A 19,915-nucleotide genomic window follows, 5' to 3' on the forward strand; every position below is an offset into this window, starting at 1 on the left:
CCTTGGCCCCGTGAGGGGCCGCGTCTGGTGCTTCATCTCTCTGCGGCCAGTACGCTCGGGAGGGAAGGGGCCCACTGAGTCTGTGCAGTGGAGCACTCGGGGCTACAGAAAGCCTTGCTGGTGCTTTTTCTGCCAAGAAGTGTCCGGCTCGTTTCTCAAGGGGAGGGCTGTGACTCTGGGGCGCCTGTTTGCTGAGTCTTAGGGCTTTTCCCTAAGAGGCCTCTGTTCCCAGCCAGAGGCCCCCACCCAGCCCTGTGGGAAGCTGTACCCCTTTCAGAAAGGGAGGGATGAGGCCGATTCCTGGCAGTTGAGACTTTCACCTGAATGTCGCACGTCTGAGCATGGTGGTGAGCCTGACTCCTGGCTGCAGCTGACTGTAGTGGCGACATGGAGTCTTTAGAACTCACTGGGTGTCGAGGTTCCGCAGAGTGCAGTGGGCTGCACCCACCTTCCCCAGCAGCACCTTGGGCACAGCCTTGGCCAGCTGCCTCAGAAACCGTGGCCTCCCCGCTGGCCGCCAGCACTTGGGGAACCCAAGGACGATGCAGGTTGGGGGAGAAGCAGGTCACCTTGGGTGGGTGGCTCGTGCCCCGTGGCCTCCTGCAAGCACCCCGCTCCGGGGCTGTGGTTTCCTGACCACGAGGTGCGAGGGGCAGGTGAGGTCAGGTGAGAAAGGGCTCCGGTGAGCTGGAAGGGCACAGGGAGGGAACAGCGTCTGACCGTCTGCTAGGGAGACGGTTTCAGCTAACAGACCGACGCACCGGTTCTCGCACCAAATCTAAACCAGTGCAGAAGCGTGCGTGCTGACTACACTCAGGACCCCAGCGGATACACCTTTCCGTGGAGCCCCCACCAGTGAGCACACCACCTCCCACTCTGGGCTGGGGGCCAGCCCAGAGTGGGAGAGATCAGATGGGGCTGCGAGGAGGAGCCAAGTGCACTGTCCAGCCCCCTGGGGGTAGACTACAGCTCTGCCTGTAAGCTTCCTAGCAGCCACCGGGCAAAGAGAAAGCCATCAGACATTCTTGTAAACAAAAGCAAGTTGCTTTCTCAGCAGAAGCTGCCCTCTCACAGGAAAACCACCGCGTTTCCTCGACACCCTCAGCACCATGAAGGGAACGCCGTCTGTTTCATGCAGACAGCGACAGGGAAGCTTCTGTGGGGTGGCTCCAGCGCTCGCACTCCTGAGCTCCTCCCAGGGGCACAGAGGCCGCGGCGCAGCTCAGCCTGGGGCCACGGCCCGAGGTTCCCCCTGCCACCCTCCAGCAGCGCACGATGCTGCCACGGGCCCCCTCCGAACACCTGTGGGTGAGCCTCTGGAGCTCTAGTCTACCTGCAATCAGCAGAGAACGTCCTCACCAGAGCTCCCAGCGGCTGGCCTGAACCCAGAGGGCACCCTGAGTGCCCTGCTCTGAGGCGCTGGCAGGGCAGCCCAGACCCCAAAGGCACCTTCTGATGGAGGAGGGAACGTGCTATCCTCTTGACATACCTTGAGAGGCTGATTAAAAAACAACACTGCTGTGAGGGCTGGGGCTCCTGGGCCAGGCGGACACCTCAGCCACCTCCATGGCCTTCTGTGTCTTAACTTCAACCACCTTACCAGTCCGCTTCGCTGTGGGAATGCTGACTGCCGAGACGCCAGAACCAGACACAGCACAAGGCTCCCCGGGCAAATGAAGGGCGGGCTGTTATTAACAATTCTCTATTTATTAAAAAGGATCTTATAGCTTTACAGCCACAGCTCAGATGTGGCCCTGGAGAGACGGCGAGGCCAGCTTGGCGGCCCCTTCCCCCCATCAATGCCGACCGAGCTCATGCGTTTGGCTGCGCCCCTGGTAGGAGGCGGGCACCCCCAATGGCGGGGCGGACGGCAGAGGTACGGGGTGGTGGCACCACTCTCGAGGTTCAGATGTGGCAGGCCCACCTGATTGGCAGGGCAGTAAGTCGACCTGTACAGTTGCTCTCTTGAAAAACAGTTAACAATACAGCAGAGTTCAAGTCCAGGAGGAGAAATGTACAGTCACTGAGGACAAAGGGTGGTGGCCTTGCCCACGGCCTGCTAGGCCAGACCCGTCTGAGCACCGCCTGGATTTTGTCCTCTGGGCTGCGGCCTGCTGGCGAGTCATGGGTCCGAGTTCCACCACTCAACACAGCTTTTTCCGTCAGCAGGTGGAGGGGGGCACCACCACCCCCAACCCCCTGCCCCAGCTGGGCCCTGGGAATCCGGCACACACGGCACATGCAGATGAGCGCCCGGGGGGCAGGGAGAACCCGGGGTGCAGCCAGGGCCTCAGAGCTCGTTGGCCCCCCTCCACACTGAGGGGCTGCTGGCGGCCGTCGCACCCCTGCCCCAGCCCAGCCAGAGGCAGAAAATATTGGCTATGAATAAGTATCCTGGTGCAAGGTGGGTGGACTTTCCTGCCACCTGCAACACAAGGAACAAATTCAGACTGGCCGGCCCCTCCCGGCACCAGGTGAAGCTAAGGCACAGCACGGGCCTGCAGGTGCGACCGTGCGCTGCTTGCACGAAACGAAATTGCGTCACTTTATCTGCATCTCAGCCTGCTCAGAACTGTATGTGCATTTTTCCGAAAGTTTCCCTGAATGGTCTTGTGAGTGTCAAAAAAAAACATTTTCTTCCCCAATATAAAACAGGAAAAGTACACACGTAGTAAAAACACCGGAGGAGTAGGTCTTCACAGAAGCCTGGGCTGGCTCAAGGAGGAGCAGCAGCAGCTGGGGACGACCTCCATATGCCAAGCCCAGCTCCCACCCACCTCCTCACCTGGCCGTGACTTGCCGGCCTCTGGATGTGGCTGGGGGCCAAGTGCAAACTCTGTGGGCAACTGTGAAGCGTCCAGGGTTGGGGAGGGAGGGACTGGGAGGACCACCCACCCCACACAGGTCCAGGGAGCACCTTCCGGGCTGGTTCACCCGACCAACCCCCACCGTGGCAGCTGCAGTGGGTGGTGGGCTAGGATGCACAGAACCGTCTTGAAAATAAAGAATGATGAACCGTGCTTATTAAATAAAGCTGCAACAGGAAGACGACGCTCCATCATGGGAATAGAGGTGTGCTGGGGGGAGGGGAGGCTTTTTTCCCCAAACTCAGGGGCTCAACACAGAACAAGAAACCATACTGAGAACACACACCAGCTTGACCACAGCCATGCCCGGCCAAGCCCCCGCGCACAGCTGCCTCGGTGTCCAAAACCAGGGTTCTACGTGTATCACCACTGACCTATGGCTCTAAAACCAGCCGGACGCCCTGCCCCGGGCACCGGAGACCCTGGCAGAGCAGCCGGTGCCCACAGTCTCCATCTGTGTGTGTGCAGCCCCGGCCAGCAGGCAGTGAGGGAGCCTCCCGGGGAGGACAAGGGCTGCTCACTGGAGGATGAAGCCTGGCTGGTGCGGGGGCAGCCGGGGCGGGGGTCTCTGGGGCAGCGCTGGCGGGTACGGTGGCGACACAAACTGCTGCGCAGAGAAGCCCTGCTGGGCGGGGAGGCCCCCTCGGGGGGGCAGGGGCGGGCACTGCACGACCGGGTACGGGAGGGCCTGTCCTGAGCCCACGGCAGCAGTGAACGGCGTGGCTAAGCGTCCTGCAGGCGCCGGGGGCGGCGGGGGCGGCATGCGCCGAGGCACCACGGAGGGGGGCCCGCTGGCCTCTGGGGCGGGGTAGGGCAGGGGGACGGCGGGGGCCAGCTCGGGCACCCTGGGCGGCAGCGGGGCAGGCGCGGGGGCCTGCGGCAGTCTCTGCCCCTTCAGCACCATCTCCTGGAGCTTTTCGATTTTAACCCTTCGCATGTGGGCCAGTTTCCGCTTGCTCTGATAGACATCGATGAAAGAGTCCAGAGGGAGTTCTCCATCGAGAAACTTCTCAGCCATGTTCTGAAGGAGCAGGAGAAACTTGGTCATGGGCTGGGCGGGTCAGCCGTTAGGGGAGGAAGACCCCCTCACCGACTGGGGCAAGGGGAGACGGGGCGAGCTTCCTCCCAACACCCATCCCCTCCTCGCTGCAGACCGTGGCCCACCCAGGACAGGGGCCAAGAAGAGAGGAGGGCTGGTCCTGTCCACCTCCCGGACCACAAACTGGACGGGCAGCAGGCCCTGTGAGAGTGGCCTTCAAGCGACAGGGCCTGAGACCTCTGTTTCTTCCCTCCGCTGGCTGCGACCTGACATGCTCACCCCACGCAGGCCGGCGGGACAGGAACCTGCTCGTGCCTACGAGGGCCACCCTGCCCAGTGGGTCATCAGACCACAGGGCCCAGTTTGGCACCGCGCTGCCCGCCCCAGTGTGCCACAGCGGCTCAACTTTTGACCCCGATTCGTTTCCTTATCACTGAGCAAGGCTCGAGCCTCAGGTGCTTGGCGGGCCGTGGCCACAGGCCCCACCCAGCCAGCTGACCCGGACAGATGGTAACTCAGCCACCGGCACCCACAGGCCAGGTGCTGAGTCTCAGCACAGCACGCACCCCTCACTGGAAGACCTGGCCGCCCCGCTGCTCCCCTAGACCCCTGCCCGGTGCACTCCTCAGCCCACAGGCCCGCCTGCCCCAACCTGGGGTGTCCCCCAGGGCTACCAGTTACCTCAGTGTCTTCCTCAATCTTGGCCCCTTCTGCCTGCAGGAGAGCTAAGAGGGTCTCCAAGGAAGCACTGCTGGACTGTTTATCTGGAAGAAGCAGGAGGCACAATGCGGTCAGGGGGCACCAGGAACCCCTCAGAGATTGCCCCCAGCCCCTTGGAGCAACACACCCCACCCCATGCCCTCAAAGAAAGTGCACTTTAGCTGGAGAGGCGACAGGGGAGGCACACCCAGTGAGCGGACTTTCCAGGAAGCAGGGAACGAGGGAACATGCAGGAGAGGAAGGAGGCCACGCGACGGGGCGGCGGGGTGGGGGTGAGGTGGGGGTTGAGGTAGGGGGAGGGTCTGCACCCGAGCTAGGGCAGCCGTGTCGCCACCCGCCCCACGATACAGGGGCGATCACTGTGCACCTGACCTACCCTGCAACCACCCCATTACTTCCTTAGGATTTCTGAAGGACAATTTACATAAATGCCTAAAGTAGACACACCTTCAGTGTGTATGTATAAACTGTCCCCCAACCCAGACTGAGACAGGACGTCTGCAGAGGCTCCAGCCCTGCTCCCAGAGGTGCTGACGTCCACTCTGCAGGAACGCTGCCTGGTTCTGAGCTTCACCCAAGTGGACTCGCGCAGGGTGCTCCGTGCTGGCCTCTCTCGCTCCACACGTCTCTGAGACCATCCGTGTGGCGGCATGAACAGGCAGCTCGTGCCTTTCAACGCCATGTGGCACGGAAAGCTGCGTATCACGACTTACCCATCAGTCCAGAGACAGGTGTTTGGATTGCTTCGCAAATTTAGCTCTTACAAATAAAGCTACAACGAGCACTCTTGCGTGTATCTCTTGGTAGACGGGAACCTCCGCTTTTGTGGGGAAGTCGCCCACCAGCGAGGCTGAGGAATCAGAGCGCGCAGCTCTGCTGCACCAGGTGCTGACAAGCATCATCTCCAGTTCTCACGCCTCCCAGCAACACAAAGCCCCGCATGCCTGCCAGCACCATCGTTACCAGTCTTTTCGCCTCTGCTCAGTCTGGTCAGGCGTGTTACAGCACATGCTTTTTACAGTTACAGAGATACAGGGATCACGGTATCAGATGGTACTGAAACGCCACTGGAGAGAGTGATTTTTTTAGCTTCTCTTTCTCTTTGGCCACGCTGCATGATACATGAGGTCTTAGTTCCCTGGTCAGGAACTGAACCTGGGGCCGTGGCAGTGGAAGGACCAAGTCCTAACCACTGGACCACCAGCGAAGTCCTTTTTTAACCTTCTATGAATCTCAGAGTTCCCTTGAAAGCTACTTAGGCCTCAATGCTAGTTAACTCCTGCGTCACTTCATAATGGCTGCAAATTAAAGTGTGACATTAAAATAAAGTATTCCAGTGATCAATCTCTTTCAGCATTAACTATGAGGGCCCAACCTCACAGGATAAAACATTAGTTGTATTATCATCATTCAGAATATTGCCTTTTTTTCCTATGCTGTTTGGAAAAGCTGCAATCTTGTTGAAAGGCAATCAAGTCTCTCTCTAAACTGGTGACACAATCCTATATACAGATTGTTTCTGGCAGCAGTGATCACTGTCTTAATCTGAAATTGTTACCTAAATAACGTTTCTTTCCTGGTTAGTGCAACAGCTTGAAAATGCGCCCTTCCATCGGCTCTTTACTCTTGAAAGATCACCCTGAAAGCGTTACCTAGCTTGGTCTTCTTTATCTGATAGGCCTCAAAGAGCACCTGGAGCTCCTGGTACTTCTGGGTCAAACGAGCCTTCCGAGAGTCCAGCTGGGGCTGGTAGAGGAGGTTTCCTTCTGCCAGGCTCCGGTTGCTGGCCAGCGTCATCTCCTTGTTGAGCTGAACGTTCTGTGTCTGAAAGGACCATACAGGGTGATGAGAAGCGGCGTGTTAACCCCCGAGCACCATCCCCGGGGCCACGGCACCAAGAGCGCATGTTTGGCTGGGCAGCTGCCCCCAACCCAGCTCCAGCCCCAATCTTGAACATTGCTGTCTGTTCTTAAAGAGCAAGGCCATTTCCTCTCCCTCTGGCCCACAGACTGGGCTTTGTCCGGGGACCTGCGAGGCTTTCGTGCCCGGAGCTTTGCTGTGACCAGAATTCCTTACTTCTGCCACTGTGCTCTTAGAAGTGACTGCTCTAAACATTCGGAGCTAGGCTTTTCCTAAACAAGTTGCTGCTGCTCTAGAGAAGTGAAAGGGTAACTTATCAGAGGAGGGCCAGTTGGCATGGTGTCAATTCAGGCTTAGTCACCAGGATCTGAGATCAAACATGAGAGCCTGGGAAGGAGCCACTCAGGGTCCCTGTTCTACTCCGTGCCCATGCCCACCGCAGGCTCTCTGCATCTGAGCAGAGGCCCAGCTCCTGGCCACTGGTCCACCAGTGCCACCGGCCCAAAGGCGGGGGCAGGGGGTCTATCTGCCAACAGGGGTTCTAGGCATCCAGGGGGTGACAGGCTGTGTAGGGGTGGAGAAGCCCACCTGGGCCTCAGTGAGAGGGGCAGTGGGAAGTCTGAGAAAGGCGAGGAAGTGCTAAAGAAACATAACCCCAAAGTACACCTGAATGAAAAAGCAAAGCCACGGCGTCGGCGTCTAGTTCAGTTCCCTTTCCCCCCGCTTGCTGGGCCGTCCTCTACGGCCCGCAGCCCCCTCGCTCCCCGATGTGAAGAAACCTTTGCCCCAACCTCACTCAGAAGTGCTCCTTCAGCCCCACACCAGCCATCCTGTGGTCCACCCCGTAGTAATACTGTTTACACCCCACCCTACCCCACCCCACCCCACCCCACCCAGGCTATTTTCGCTGCTACTTCCTTCCTCCTGCTCCTCTGACTGTAGATTCCTGGCCTCCTTGCCTCAGCTCTGACCCTCCCCCTCCAGCCATACCGTTTGGTGCTTGTGTACAGTTCCCAATGCGTATGTGTGGGCACACGCACACACACACACACACGTGTGAGAACAAAGAAAGATCTTGGGAGGCCCTGACCACTGAGGAGTGGGGGTGGGGACGAGCCTCTCCTTCAGTTCAGTCGCTCAGTCGTGTCTGACTCTTTGCGACCCCATGGACTGCAGCTCGCCAGGCTTCCCTGTCCATCACCAACTCTCAGAGTTTACTCAAACTCATGTCAATCAAGTCGGTGATGACATCCAACCATCTCCTTCTCTGTCGTCCCTTTCTCCTCCTGTCTTCAATCTTTCCCAGCATTTTCCCCAGATTCTCTCCTTTGAAGACACCTAATCTGCATCTCTCCACCTACATCACTTCACGGCAAACAGATGGGGAAAAAATGGAAACAGGGACAGACTTTATTTTCTTGGGATCCCAAGTCACTGCAGATGGTCTGCAGCCATGAAATTAAAACACACTTGCTCCCTGGAAGAAAAGCTATGACAAACCTAGACAGCATATTAAAAAGCAGAGACACTACTTTACCGACAAAGGTCCCTACAGTCAAAGCTATGGTTTTTCCACGTATGGATGTGAGAGTTGGACCATAAAGAAAGCTAAGCTGCCGAAGAATTGATGCTTTTGAACTGCGGTGTTGGAGAAGACTCTTGAGGGCCCCTCAGACTGCAAGGAGATCCAACCAGTCCATCCTAAAGGAAATCAGTCCTGAATATTCATTGGAAGGACTGATGCTGAAACTCCAATACTTTGGCCACCTGATGAGAAGTGACTCATTAGAAAAGACCCTGATGCTGGGAAAGACTGAAGGTGGGAAGAGAAGGGGACAACAGAGGATGAGATAGTTGGATGGCATCACCTACTTGATGGACAAGAGTCTGGGCAAGCTCTGGGAGTTGGTGATGGACAGGGATGCCTGGCATGCTGCAGTTCATGGGGTTGCAAAGAGTCAGACACGACTGAGCGACTGAACTGACTGACTGATCCACTTGGATGACAGGGCAGGGCCCTCAAGATTAGGCTCAATTTAAAGCAGAATTTAATTTAAAATAGAAACTTAAGCCTATAGTTTACTATAGTCCAACACTATAAATCTGTACAGTAGAAACACTCTCCTCTCTTGCTGCTGTTTTTAGCCAGCAAGGAAAATGGGGGCTGCCAAGACCTTCCAGACGACGGGGGGATACAGAGACTCCAGTCTTGAAGGGCACAAACAAAATTTTGCCCATACCAAGACTCAGAGGAAAGGAGCAGTGACCCCTACAGGAGACTGGGCCAAAACTACCTGCTGGAGCTGGAGGCCCCTATGGAGGCGGGCCAGCAGGGGCTCACCACAGGGACTGGGCGCTGGAGGTCCCCCTTGGCATAAACCCTCTTGAAATTCACCATTAACCCTACCATAAAGCCTACAGACCCCAGGGCTGGGTGGCTTCGGGCCAAACAACTAGCAGGGAGGGAATGCAGCCACACCCATCAGCAGAAAATTGGATTAAAGCTTTACTGAGCAAGGCTCTACCCACCAAAGCAAGACCCAGTTTTTCCCATCACCAGTCCCTCCCATCAAGAAGCTTACACAAGAAGAAGCAAGAAAAAGCACAGTCTCACAGCAGCTAAAACAAGCCCTACTATAGAAAGTTAATCACGATGAAAAAGCAGAAAGTGATGTCTGAGATGAAGGGACAAGATAAAATCTCAGAAAAACAACTAAATGAGGTGGAAATAGGCACCCTTCCAGAAAAAGAATTCAGAATAATGATAGTAAAGATGATCCAGGGTCTCAGGAAAAGAATGGAGGCAAATAATGAGAAGATGCAAGAAATGTTTACCAAGGCCTGCAGAAACTAAAGAACAAACAGAGCTGAATAATACACTGGAAGGAATCAAGAGCATCACTGGGGCAGAAGAACGGATAAACGACCTGGAGGACAATCATGGAGATCACTGCCACAGCTGAGAATATAGAAAGAAGGATGAAAAGAAATGAAGACAGCCTAAGAAACCTCTGGGACATGAAACGCACCAACATTCACATTATAGGGGTCCCGGAAGGAGAAGAGGAAGAGAAAGGAGCTGAGAAAATACTTGAAGAGGTAACAGCTGAAAACTTCCTGAACATGGGAAAGGACTTCCTCAACCAAGTCCCGGAGGCACAGAGAGCCCCAGGAAGGATAAACTCAAGGAGGTAAACTCAAGGAGGAACACACTGAGACATACGGTAATCAAACTGACAAAAATTAAAAGACAGAGATAAAATATTAAAAGCAGCAAGGGGAAAATGACAAATAACATACAAGGGAACTCCCATCAAGCTATCAGCTGACGTCTCAACAGAAACTACACGCCGGAAGGGAATGGCATGATATTAAAGTAATGAAAGGGAAAAACCTACAACCAAGAACACTCAACCCAGCAAGACTTGCATTCAGATTTGATGGAGAAGTCAAAAGCTTTCCAGACAAGCAAAAGTTAAAGAGAATTCAGCACCACCAAACCAGCTTTACAACAAATGCTAACTTCTCTAGGCAAGAAACACAAAAGAAGGCAAAGACCTACAGAAAATAAACCAAAAACAATTAAGAAAATGGTAATAGGATCATACATATTGATAATTACCTTAAATGTAAATGGATTAAATACACCAACCAAAAGACACAGACTGCTGGGTGGATAGAAGCATGCACTTCTGCTCACCACATCACTGCCTGACCCCACAACTTGCATATAATTATTTTATATTGTTAATCATGTGCCCATTATGGCTTGCAATCGTAATTATCTTTTATTGTTTGGCTATTGATTGTGAAAACTGATAAACATCTTTTACTATTGTGATTATGTAACTATTACTCAGTTAATACCACTGTATCATGACTGGTCAACAGAAAAATAACAGAACTCTATATATCACCAAAACTAGGATCCAACAGAAAACCTGTAATCACTTTTTAAAATCCAGATGCATATCAGAATCACCTTGAAATTTTCTGGAAAATTAAAATACTCAGGTACTGCTTTTTCTTTTCCTCTAGAGCTCCAGATACGTTTCTAATGAGCAGTCATGTTTAAAAATGACCAGATTACGTGATGATCTTTTACTTTTATCTAGTTTGTTTCACTTTTTCTACTTCATATTCAGTGCTCCCATTTCATTTAGTTTATGTTCTCCAATTTCTCTCTCTTTTTTTGATGTTCTTTCTTAAGCCTTTATCAAGTGCAGTAGAAAAGCTTTTGTATACATATCAGTTCAGTTCAGTTGCTCAGTCGTGTCCGACTCTTTGCGACCCCATGAATTGCGGCACGCCAGGCCTCCCTGTCCATCACCAACTCCCGGAGTTCACTCAGACTCACGTCAAACGAGTCCGTGATGCCATCCAGCCATCTCATCCTCTGTCATCCCCTTCTCCTTCTGCCCCCAATCCCTCCCAGCATCAGAGTCTTTTCCAATGAGTCAACTCTTCGCATGAGGAGTTTCAGCTTTAGCGTCATTCCTTCCAAAGAACATCCAAGGACTGATCTCCTTTAGAATGGACTGGTTGATCTCCTTGCAGTCCAAGGGACTCTCAAGAGTCTTCTCCAACATCACAGTTCAAAAGCATCAATTCTTCGGTGCTCAGCTTTCTTCACAGTCCAACTCTCACATCCATACATGACCACTGGAAAAACCACAGCCTTGACTAGACGGAACTTTGTTGGCAAAATAATGTCTCTGCATTTGAATACGTTATCTCGGTTGGTCATAACTTTCCTCCCAAGGAGTAAGCGTCTTTTAATTTCATGGCTGCAATCACCATCTGCAGTGATTTTGGAGCCCCCCAAAATAAAGTCTGACACTGTTTCCCCATCTGTTTCCCATGAAGTGATGGGACCAGATGCCATGATCTTAGTTTTCTGAACGTTGAGCTTTAAGCCAACTTTTTCACTCTCCACTTTCCCTTTCATCAAGAGGCTTTTTAGTTCCTCTTCACTTTCTGCCATAAGGGCGTTGTCATCTGCATATCTGATGTATACATATAAATATGTATAATATATATTTTAGAAAACTTATGAATTTTTGCCTAACTAAAAAAATTATGGCATTTTGATTCCACTTGTTTGACTTAGTATGAATAGACTGCTAGATTTCTGATTAAAAAACAGATATGCAACAAAGGTCCACTGCACAACACAGGGAGCTACAGTCAGTATCTTGTAATAACCTCTGATGGAAAATAATTTCAAAAAATACCGTATGCATGTTTATGTAACTGGACCACCTTGCTGTGCACCTGAGACACTGTAAGCCGACTACACGTCAATAAAACACATTTTTTAAAAAACAAAACCAAGATAAACCTGGAAAACAGCTCAGAAACACCTTTTAAACAAAACAGGCAACTACCATACCATCCAGAAGTTGTGTGCTTTGGCATTTATTTCAGAAAGGTGAAAGTTTATGTTCACAAAAAAACCCTACACATCAATGTCCAGAAAGGCCTGCTACGTAATCAAAACCTTGACGCCACCCAGGTGTCCTTCAGCGGGCGAAGGGCTTCATCACAGTGCGCCACCAGCAGCAGGAGCAGGGCGTGGCCCTGGGAAAGGACAAGCTGCTGAGACACGTGGACACCCGGGTGAAGACCCAGGCGAGTCGGCCGAGCAGGGGGAGATGCACGGCTCACAGGGGCGCACACTCTGTGATTCGGTGGATGCCACATTTCTTAAAATGACAGAACTACAGAAACGGAGACTGGCCCACAGCTGGGGGGAGGGACGTGGCTGTCAGAGGCAGCAAGAAGCCCTCATGGCCGTGGTTCCCTGCTCTGTTATCGGTGTCCAAAGCCTGGTTTGTTGTCACTGGGGGAACCTGGGTGAAAGGGCACACAGGATTTCTGTGTTATCACTTACAACTGCACGTGAATCTACAATCACCTCTAAATTTAAAGTGTGAAAGTGAAGTGGCTCAGTCGTGTCCAACTCTTTGCGACCCCATGGACTACAGTCTGCCAGGCTCCTCCGTCCATGGCATTTTCCAGGCAAGAATACTGGAGTGGGGTGCCATTCCTTGTCCAGGAGATCTTCCCGACCCAGGGACTGAACCTGGGTCTCCCACACTGTAGGCAGACGCTTTACCCTGAGCCACCAGGGAAGTCCAAATTTAAAGTTTAGTTACAAGTAAATAAATAAACTGCTGAGGGGCTTCCCTCGTGGTCCAGGGTAAGAACCCGCCGGCGAGTACAGGGGACACGGGCTCAATCCCTGCTCCAGGAAGATCCCACATGCTGCGAAGCAACCAAGCCTGCATGCCACAACTACTGAGCCTGAGCCCCAGAGCCCATGTGCCGCGGTGACTGAGCACGCCCGCCCTGCAGCCTGGGCTCGGCAGCAAGAGACCACAGCGACTCGAGAGCAGCCCCACTCGCCGCAACCAGAGAAGGCCAAGAGCAGCAACGAAGACCCAGCACGGCAAAAATCATACACCTTTTTTAAAACAAAAAATACAAACAAACTGTCGCTGAGATCTTCTGCTCCTACTGGTCTCATCTGATGGACAAGAAGGGAGCAGAGGGGTTCAAGGTCACAGTCCAGACCCACCACCCGGGGAAAACTGTCATTCTGGCTCAATCAGCTCTGTGTGTAATAGACTCTGAGAGAGGCAGGCATGTTTCTGTCCTCAGGTCACTGAAAATGGAACAGAACTCGCCGTGCCCCGATCTCTGAACCCGGGGTGACCTGGCCCTCCCTCACCCCACCCCGCCAGTTCCGAGAGCCAACCAGGCTCCCCACGAGCCCCAGCTTAGTGCCTTGGCCACAGAGGGCCCCCAGCTGTCCTCTCTGCCACCCCCATCCCGGCCCCGTGTCGCTCTCCTGTCGCTGGTGAGAGTCAGCGAGCACTGTGTCTGTGTCCCCACTCGCTCAGCCCCTCTGGAGCGCTGACAGGTCCTGTCGTCTGTGATGGGCTAAGCACCCAGCGCACAGCGCCACTCAGCAAGGATCTGCTGAATGAAGCAGAGAGACCCTCTCGCCCCCTAAAAAGCCAGTCACGTGAGGCCAGGTCTGGCAAACAAGGTGGGTAAAAGAAACACGGAGTTAAAAAAAAAAGAAAAGAAGAGCTGTGCTTGATGCCCCAAATCCTTTATGCAACAGATAGGCTCCCTTAAAAGAGCTCTTAGAGACTCTGTGGGGTCCCAAGACCCTCTGTGGAGAGTCTCGCTCACCCTGGATCTAAGGGTGATCAGACCAGGAATTTTCCCATGTCTTCAGAGAACTGTCAAGCGCCACCACCTCCAAGGGCTACTTTACAGCAGGGCTGTCTGTGTCAACCGAGTCCCCTGAAGGGGAGGTGCGCATGCTCAGTCATATCTGATTCTCTGCGACTCCATGGACTGAAGACAGCCAGGTTCCTCTGTCCATGGGATTCTTCGGCAAGCACACTGGAGTGAGTTGCCATTTCCTTCTCCAGGGCACCTTCCCGACCGAGGAATCGAACCCACGTCTCCTGCACCTCCTGCACTCGCAGGCAGATTCTTTACCACTAAGCCACCTGGGAGGGAAGGGGGCTGTTCGCAAATCCCCCATGCCCAGACCAGTCCTGGAGTGTCTTCAAAGCCCCGGGTGATCCCAATATCCAGCACAGCATCCGGCCTCACAGCTCCGCCCTAAAATATGTCTATGAATAAAGCGTACTTTCCTGGGACCCATCAGGTCAGACTCACGGCTATAAGTCACACACAGGATGCACGGAAGCAAACTAAAACTTCAACCCACAGGGATGACTGTTACGCTGGCTGCTTTCTCTCCATCCCCGAGTGTTCAGATGTTTCTACGTGAACATCAGGAAAATGTCCAGTGGCCTCCCAGGGCACACCTGCAGTGCTCTCTGGGGTGGGGGTGGGCAGTACTGTGGAGACAGGTGGCCAGGACAGTGGCTGAGGTGGGGAGAAGCCCTTTCTTCAGCCTCTGACAAAGCTCTTCCAACACAGCCGTGGGTAGAGAAAGACCTTCCCCCCGATGTTCCTCCTCATCATCCCAGTTGAGGAAAACTGGGAGGAAGTGGCCAGCCTCGTTCTATCATTTGCAACACAAAGGTGGGCATAGGACGCGGGGGACCGGACAGGCCACACTCAGCAAGGCTGAAGCAGCAGCCGCCGTGGGTGATGGGACGATCCAACTCTCAACCTCCTGTCCTACCGCCCCGAGGACGCCGGGAGAGGCCCACCGTGCAGAGCCACAGACCCTGAAACTGAAAATAGGCTCTCCAACCTCTTGATGGTCTCTCATGATCCTTTCTCTTTGCCAAGTCGCTTCAGTCGTGTCTGACTCTGTGTGACCCCAGAGACAGCAGCCCACCAGGCTCCCCCGTCCCTGGGATCCTCCAGGCAAGAACACTGGAGTGGGTTGCCATTTCCTTCTCCAACGCATGAAAGTGAAAAGTGAAAGTGAAGTCGCTCAGTCGTGTCCGACTCTTAGCGACCCCACGGACTGCAGCCCATCAGGCTCCTCCGTCCATGGGATTCTCCAGGCAAGAGTACTGGAGTGGGGTGCCATTGCCTTCTCCATCCTTTTTCTTAACCACAGAGAAATCTTTTCAGGAAATAATCTCTCTGTGGTAACAAAACATTTTTATATGTCTGCTCAGTTTCACGTCAGTTTCCTTTTCTGTTCAAAATCAAAGAAAACTGAGATGTGTGACGGCAACATTTACAGTCAAGTTCGATTAATACTGTGACTTCTGCCCATCGGTTCATCTGTGAGCAGGGCTGGCAGAAAGGATGGTCACCCGCAGCCTACAGCGACCTCTCAAGGGTGTGACTTTTTTTTTTTACTTTCCTCTTTCTACTTTAAACAATGTGTGAATCATTGCAATAAGTATGTGTAAGTTTACAGTAAGTTACTTCCCTGGTGGCTCAGACGGTAAAGCGTCTGTCTACGATGTGGGAGACCAGGGTTCGATCCCTGGGTTGGGAAGATCCCTTGGAGAAGGAAATGGCAATCCATTCCAGTACTCTTGCCTGGAAAATCCCATGAAGAGAGGAGCCTGGTAGGCTACAGTCCACGGGGTCGCAAAGAGTCGGACACGACTGAGCGACTACGTTCACGTTCATGCTTTAATTAAAAAAATAACTTGTTACATATTGATAGAACCAGAGGGGCAGAGGCTCTAGAGAGAGGCTGTCTTTGTTTAAAGCAAATAAAACGACGAAGGTCTTCTACGTGCACTTGTCCAGGCCGAGGGGCGCTCCCCTCTCCCCCGGGCGGCTCACACATCACCACGGAACATTCTCACAGAACCCACACGCCACCTCAAACGCTCAGGTCACTGTTTATCTCAAGGAGTGTGGTAAAAAATAAAGTTGGTTAAGAAAGAAAACAGACCTAAACCCCCCTCTGGGTGACACAAGCTGTGTTACAGACCAGGCACGGGGCCTGGGGCGTCCCGCGCGGCCAGCGCTGGGGGGTGCGGTGAGGCCATGTCTTCCAAACCAGATGCTTCTCCCGACTCTGGCTGGCTGGTCGGCCCCTTCAGCTACACCTGTTCCTTCCTGAACACTCGGTGGGTACACTTGCTGATGTTTCCAAGCTAAACCTTTTTATGGAAAAACACAGAGTGGTCCTTCCTCCATAATAGAGTCCTTATCATAACAAAGTCGATGTCGTTATTGAATTATGTTAGCAAATTTCAAGGAAATAGATGGAAATCCTTAGTCGTATTAGAAGTCCTTTAAATGCTGAAAAGCCAGGAAGGACTCAGAATCTGTGCTGGGAACTAAGATAACAACCAGGTTTGGGATGAGCCTGGTGGTCCAGTGGTTAAGAATTCGCCTTCCAACGCAGGGGACGAGGGTTCGGTCCCTGGTCAGGGAACCAAGATCCCACATGCTCTGGGACAACTAAGCCTGTGAGCCGCAGCCACTGAACCCGAGTGTCACAGCTAGAAGCCCACATGCCACAGCGAAGCTCTCTCGTGGGGCCAGTAAGGCCTGACCAGGCAAAATAAGCAAGCAAACACTCAAAACACACACCTGCCTTCTTGCCGCCATACTCAGAGGCCTAGCATTTATGCGAAGTCAACAATCCCATTTTATTTAACAAGCAAACGTCTTTTGTCTGGCGGATAAAACGCTCCCTGCAACGATTGTGGTCATGCTGCTCCCGGCCTGGCGCCCCCTTCTCCTCAGACCCCTGCCCTGGCCCCGGCTTTGGGCCTCTTTTCAGCCTCAAAGCACCACACTCTCACTCACGGATCACCAGGCATGAGGCATAAGCTACACACCACTCGATCCATCCACTTAAAAAAGTGTCAGGCCCCAGGGCGAACTGCACCAGCCCTGGGGGGTCTACACCCACTACCTCCTTGTAAAGAACCCCTTTATTAAACACCCCTGGAGTCCCCTAAGCCGAGTGCCCACTGTCCTGCCAGAGGCCCAGCTGATGCAGCTGAACCGGCTTTCCCCGTAGCACACAGTGGCATCTGGGCCCTGTCCCGCGGCCTCAGTGAGCACACCTCTGGTTTTACCCTGTGTTGTGGGTCACTGTGCTTATTTACCCGCTTATTCATTCACCTGAAAAAGCATCATCTGAGGCACTGCTACTCGCTGGCTCTGGGCAGGGTAGGCGACGGACATGGGGGAACAAGCAGAGACCCTGCCCTCACAGAGCGCCAACTGACTGAAGACAAACGAAACAAAGCCACGCCAACACCACCACTGCATCACAGCTCCCGGGAGTGACGGGGGCTTGTGGTGGGCTGAACGGTGGTTCCCAAGAAGAAATGTCACATGCTAATCCCTGGAACCTGGGGATGTGACCTTATTCAGGGAAAGGGTCTTTGCAGATGTGATTAAGTTAAGGATCTGAAGATGAAGAGATCACCTTGGATTATGTGGGAGGCTGGAAACCCAATGACAAGCATCCTCATGCGCAAGACACACAGGAGAAGATGTAGAGGGGAGAAGGCCGAGAGAAGACAGACGGGGACGAGTGATGCGGCCACAAGCCAAGGAGCCAGCAACACCAGGAGCGGGAAGAGGCTACACGTGGGTTCTCCCCTAGAGACTTTGCAGGGAGGGAGCGTGGACGTCCGGCCTCCAGAATGTGAGAGTATAAGTTTTTCTTGTTTTAAGCCACCGAGTTCGTGTGATGTGTTATGGCGTCCACAGGGAATGAATCCAGGGCTGGAAGCTTCCACTTCCCCTCGAGATCCACTCTCCATCCTGCTCTGGGTCCCGGGGAGGCTGCCTGGCTGAACCACAGCCACCACATGCCTTCTGGTTCCAGCTGGACTCAGCGATGGGAACTGAGGGTGGGAGGAATCTGAAAGGAGGAGGGGGTTCTCTGGGCCCCCTCCCTCTGGGGTGGCTGTAGGTGACCTCAGCCACCACCCCCATCCAAAGCAGCCCTCTCGCTCCTTCCCTTGTTCTCCACAGGCTGCTCCATCCCTCAGGCCTGGAGGTGGGACGCGCACACCTGTAGCCAGACCTGCACCGGCCCTGGGGGGGTCTATATCCCTGCCCCTCAAGCTGAGTGCCCCATCTTGCCAAAGGCCCAACACACAGAAGTGGAATGGCTTTTCCCGGGGCATACAATGACATCTGAGCACACGCTCAGCCTTCTGATGAGAACATCAGGCCCCTGAAGAGGAGAAGTATGTCATGTTCACTCCCCCTTGCCCAGAACGTGGCACGGCACCCAGTCACCACCACCTAGCACTAAATGCTGGTCCCACTGGATCTGGAGGACTCCTGACTGCTATGGCCTCAGGCCACTGCCCGTCAATTGTTAAAACCTTGCTAAGCTGTTCTGAAAATTAGCTTCTTTGAACATTTATAATACATTTTTAAACAGTTAATGTCACAGATAAATGCTCGCTATTACAAACAACCATGTGAAACTATCTGCGCCAGGAGTGCAACAGTTTGGGAGTGAGACGCAAAAGGAGGACACTGAGCTGATGACGGTGATGCTCTGAAGAAAAACCCCCGCCCCGGTGCAGACATCAGACATGCAACACGGTGCACTCATCAGACACCAGTCAGCTTCACACAATCCCTTCTCTTCAGCCGAAAGTCAGCCCTCCTGGAAAGCCTATTAAAATGTGGGAGTAAAGTTATGATTGTGATGGCCTGCTGCTGCTGCTGCTAAGTCGCTCCCGTCGTGTCCGACTCTGTGCGACCCCAAAGATGGCAGCCCACCAGGCTCCCCCATCCCTGGGACTATCCAGGCAAGAACACTGGAGTGCGGTGCCACTGAAGCCACTTATTTCACATATCTTTTTTTTAAATCACTCACAAACTCCAGTACCTAGACTATATGAATCACGAGAGCCACCAAAACATGTTTCACACAGTGGCTGGCTCCTTTCATTCATTCATTCAAAAAATACTTAAGAAGCACCATTACGTGCCAAGCTGGGGGAGACAACAACCAGAATACAGTTAGTCCTCCTGAGCATCAGTCTCCGCATCAAGACCTCCTTGGAGACAGGCCCTAGGAGCTGAACACCACCCAACTCCAGAGGGCACCGTTCACTCTGCACTGCAGCCCCGGCTGCATTTGCTCTTCAAATAAAAGTCCCTGGGGAGGAAAAGTCAGGGGAGGGGGGAGTCAAACAGATGTGAATTTAAAGATTTAGGTAAGATGAGTTATTGGTGGTGACAGGAAAGCTTCACTCGCCAGCACCTGTTCAATGTCCAACGAACATTCACTGCACGCCTGGCGCTGTGCCACCTTCTCGTCAAGTATTATCTCCATTTAACCCTCTCGGTGAGCGTGAGACAAATCTGTTCCCATTTTACTTGGGAAAAAGGAAATTCAGTCTTAGGGAGGTTGAAGAGACCACCGCAGTTGCAAGTACCTGGAAGGAGCTCCGGACCTGCAGCCTTCAGTGTGCGGACACTCAGCCCCAGCGTCTTCTGCATGATCGCGCCATTGACTGCGCCACAGCAGCCACTCTCCCGCAGAGGCCAGTCTATCGCGCCTGCCACCACGTCTCTAAGTGCCAACAACCGCCTAAACTCCCTTCCTGTTTATGTCTCCTATTTATTTTTTTATATTTTCAAACACAAAGCAAAGCAAAGGTTAAATATAAATGAATCCCGGGTGCCCTTCTCCTGGGTTTGACAATCAGCAACATTTGCCAACCCCATTCCACCTGCCTGTACTCCTCACTTTAGGGAATGTATTTTAAAGCAAATCTCGGCATAGTATCATTTCACCCTCAAAATTACTATGTATCTGTAAGGCATAGGAACTTTTATTAACTCTAACTACAACACCATAACTACGTTTACTGAAATGCTTTAGTTTCACCTTCTGTGTGGGTCGGCCTGCATTCCTCCATGAGCGTTCTGCCTCATCTGTTTGAGTATCTGAAATAACTAATATAGGAAAAGCAGGATGAATGTGTGATTTCACCACCCCTTCACTTTTAAAACCACTTTTAGA

The 19,915-nt window shown here is 53.0% G+C and overlaps 1 protein-coding gene across 1 annotated transcript in view; it reads right to left on the reverse strand.

The window, feature by feature from the left end:
* VPS37B (VPS37B, ESCRT-I subunit) overlaps window positions 1,687-19,915 on the reverse strand; it is a 30,957-nt gene continuing 12,728 nt past the window's right edge. Inside the window, exons 2-4 of the mRNA XM_018061335.1 lie at window positions 6,279-6,450; window positions 4,588-4,670; window positions 1,687-3,888 (exon numbers count right to left, since the gene is read on the reverse strand). Coding sequence (XP_017916824.1) covers window positions 3,385-3,888; window positions 4,588-4,670; window positions 6,279-6,450 — 759 coding nt within the window. The 3' untranslated portion in view covers window positions 1,687-3,384. The remainder of the gene's footprint in view (window positions 3,889-4,587; window positions 4,671-6,278; window positions 6,451-19,915) is intronic.

This window comes from Capra hircus, chromosome 17 (genome assembly GCF_001704415.2).
Source record: "Capra hircus breed San Clemente chromosome 17, ASM170441v1, whole genome shotgun sequence".
In the NCBI taxonomy this organism is placed as follows: domain Eukaryota; kingdom Metazoa; phylum Chordata; class Mammalia; order Artiodactyla; family Bovidae; genus Capra; species Capra hircus.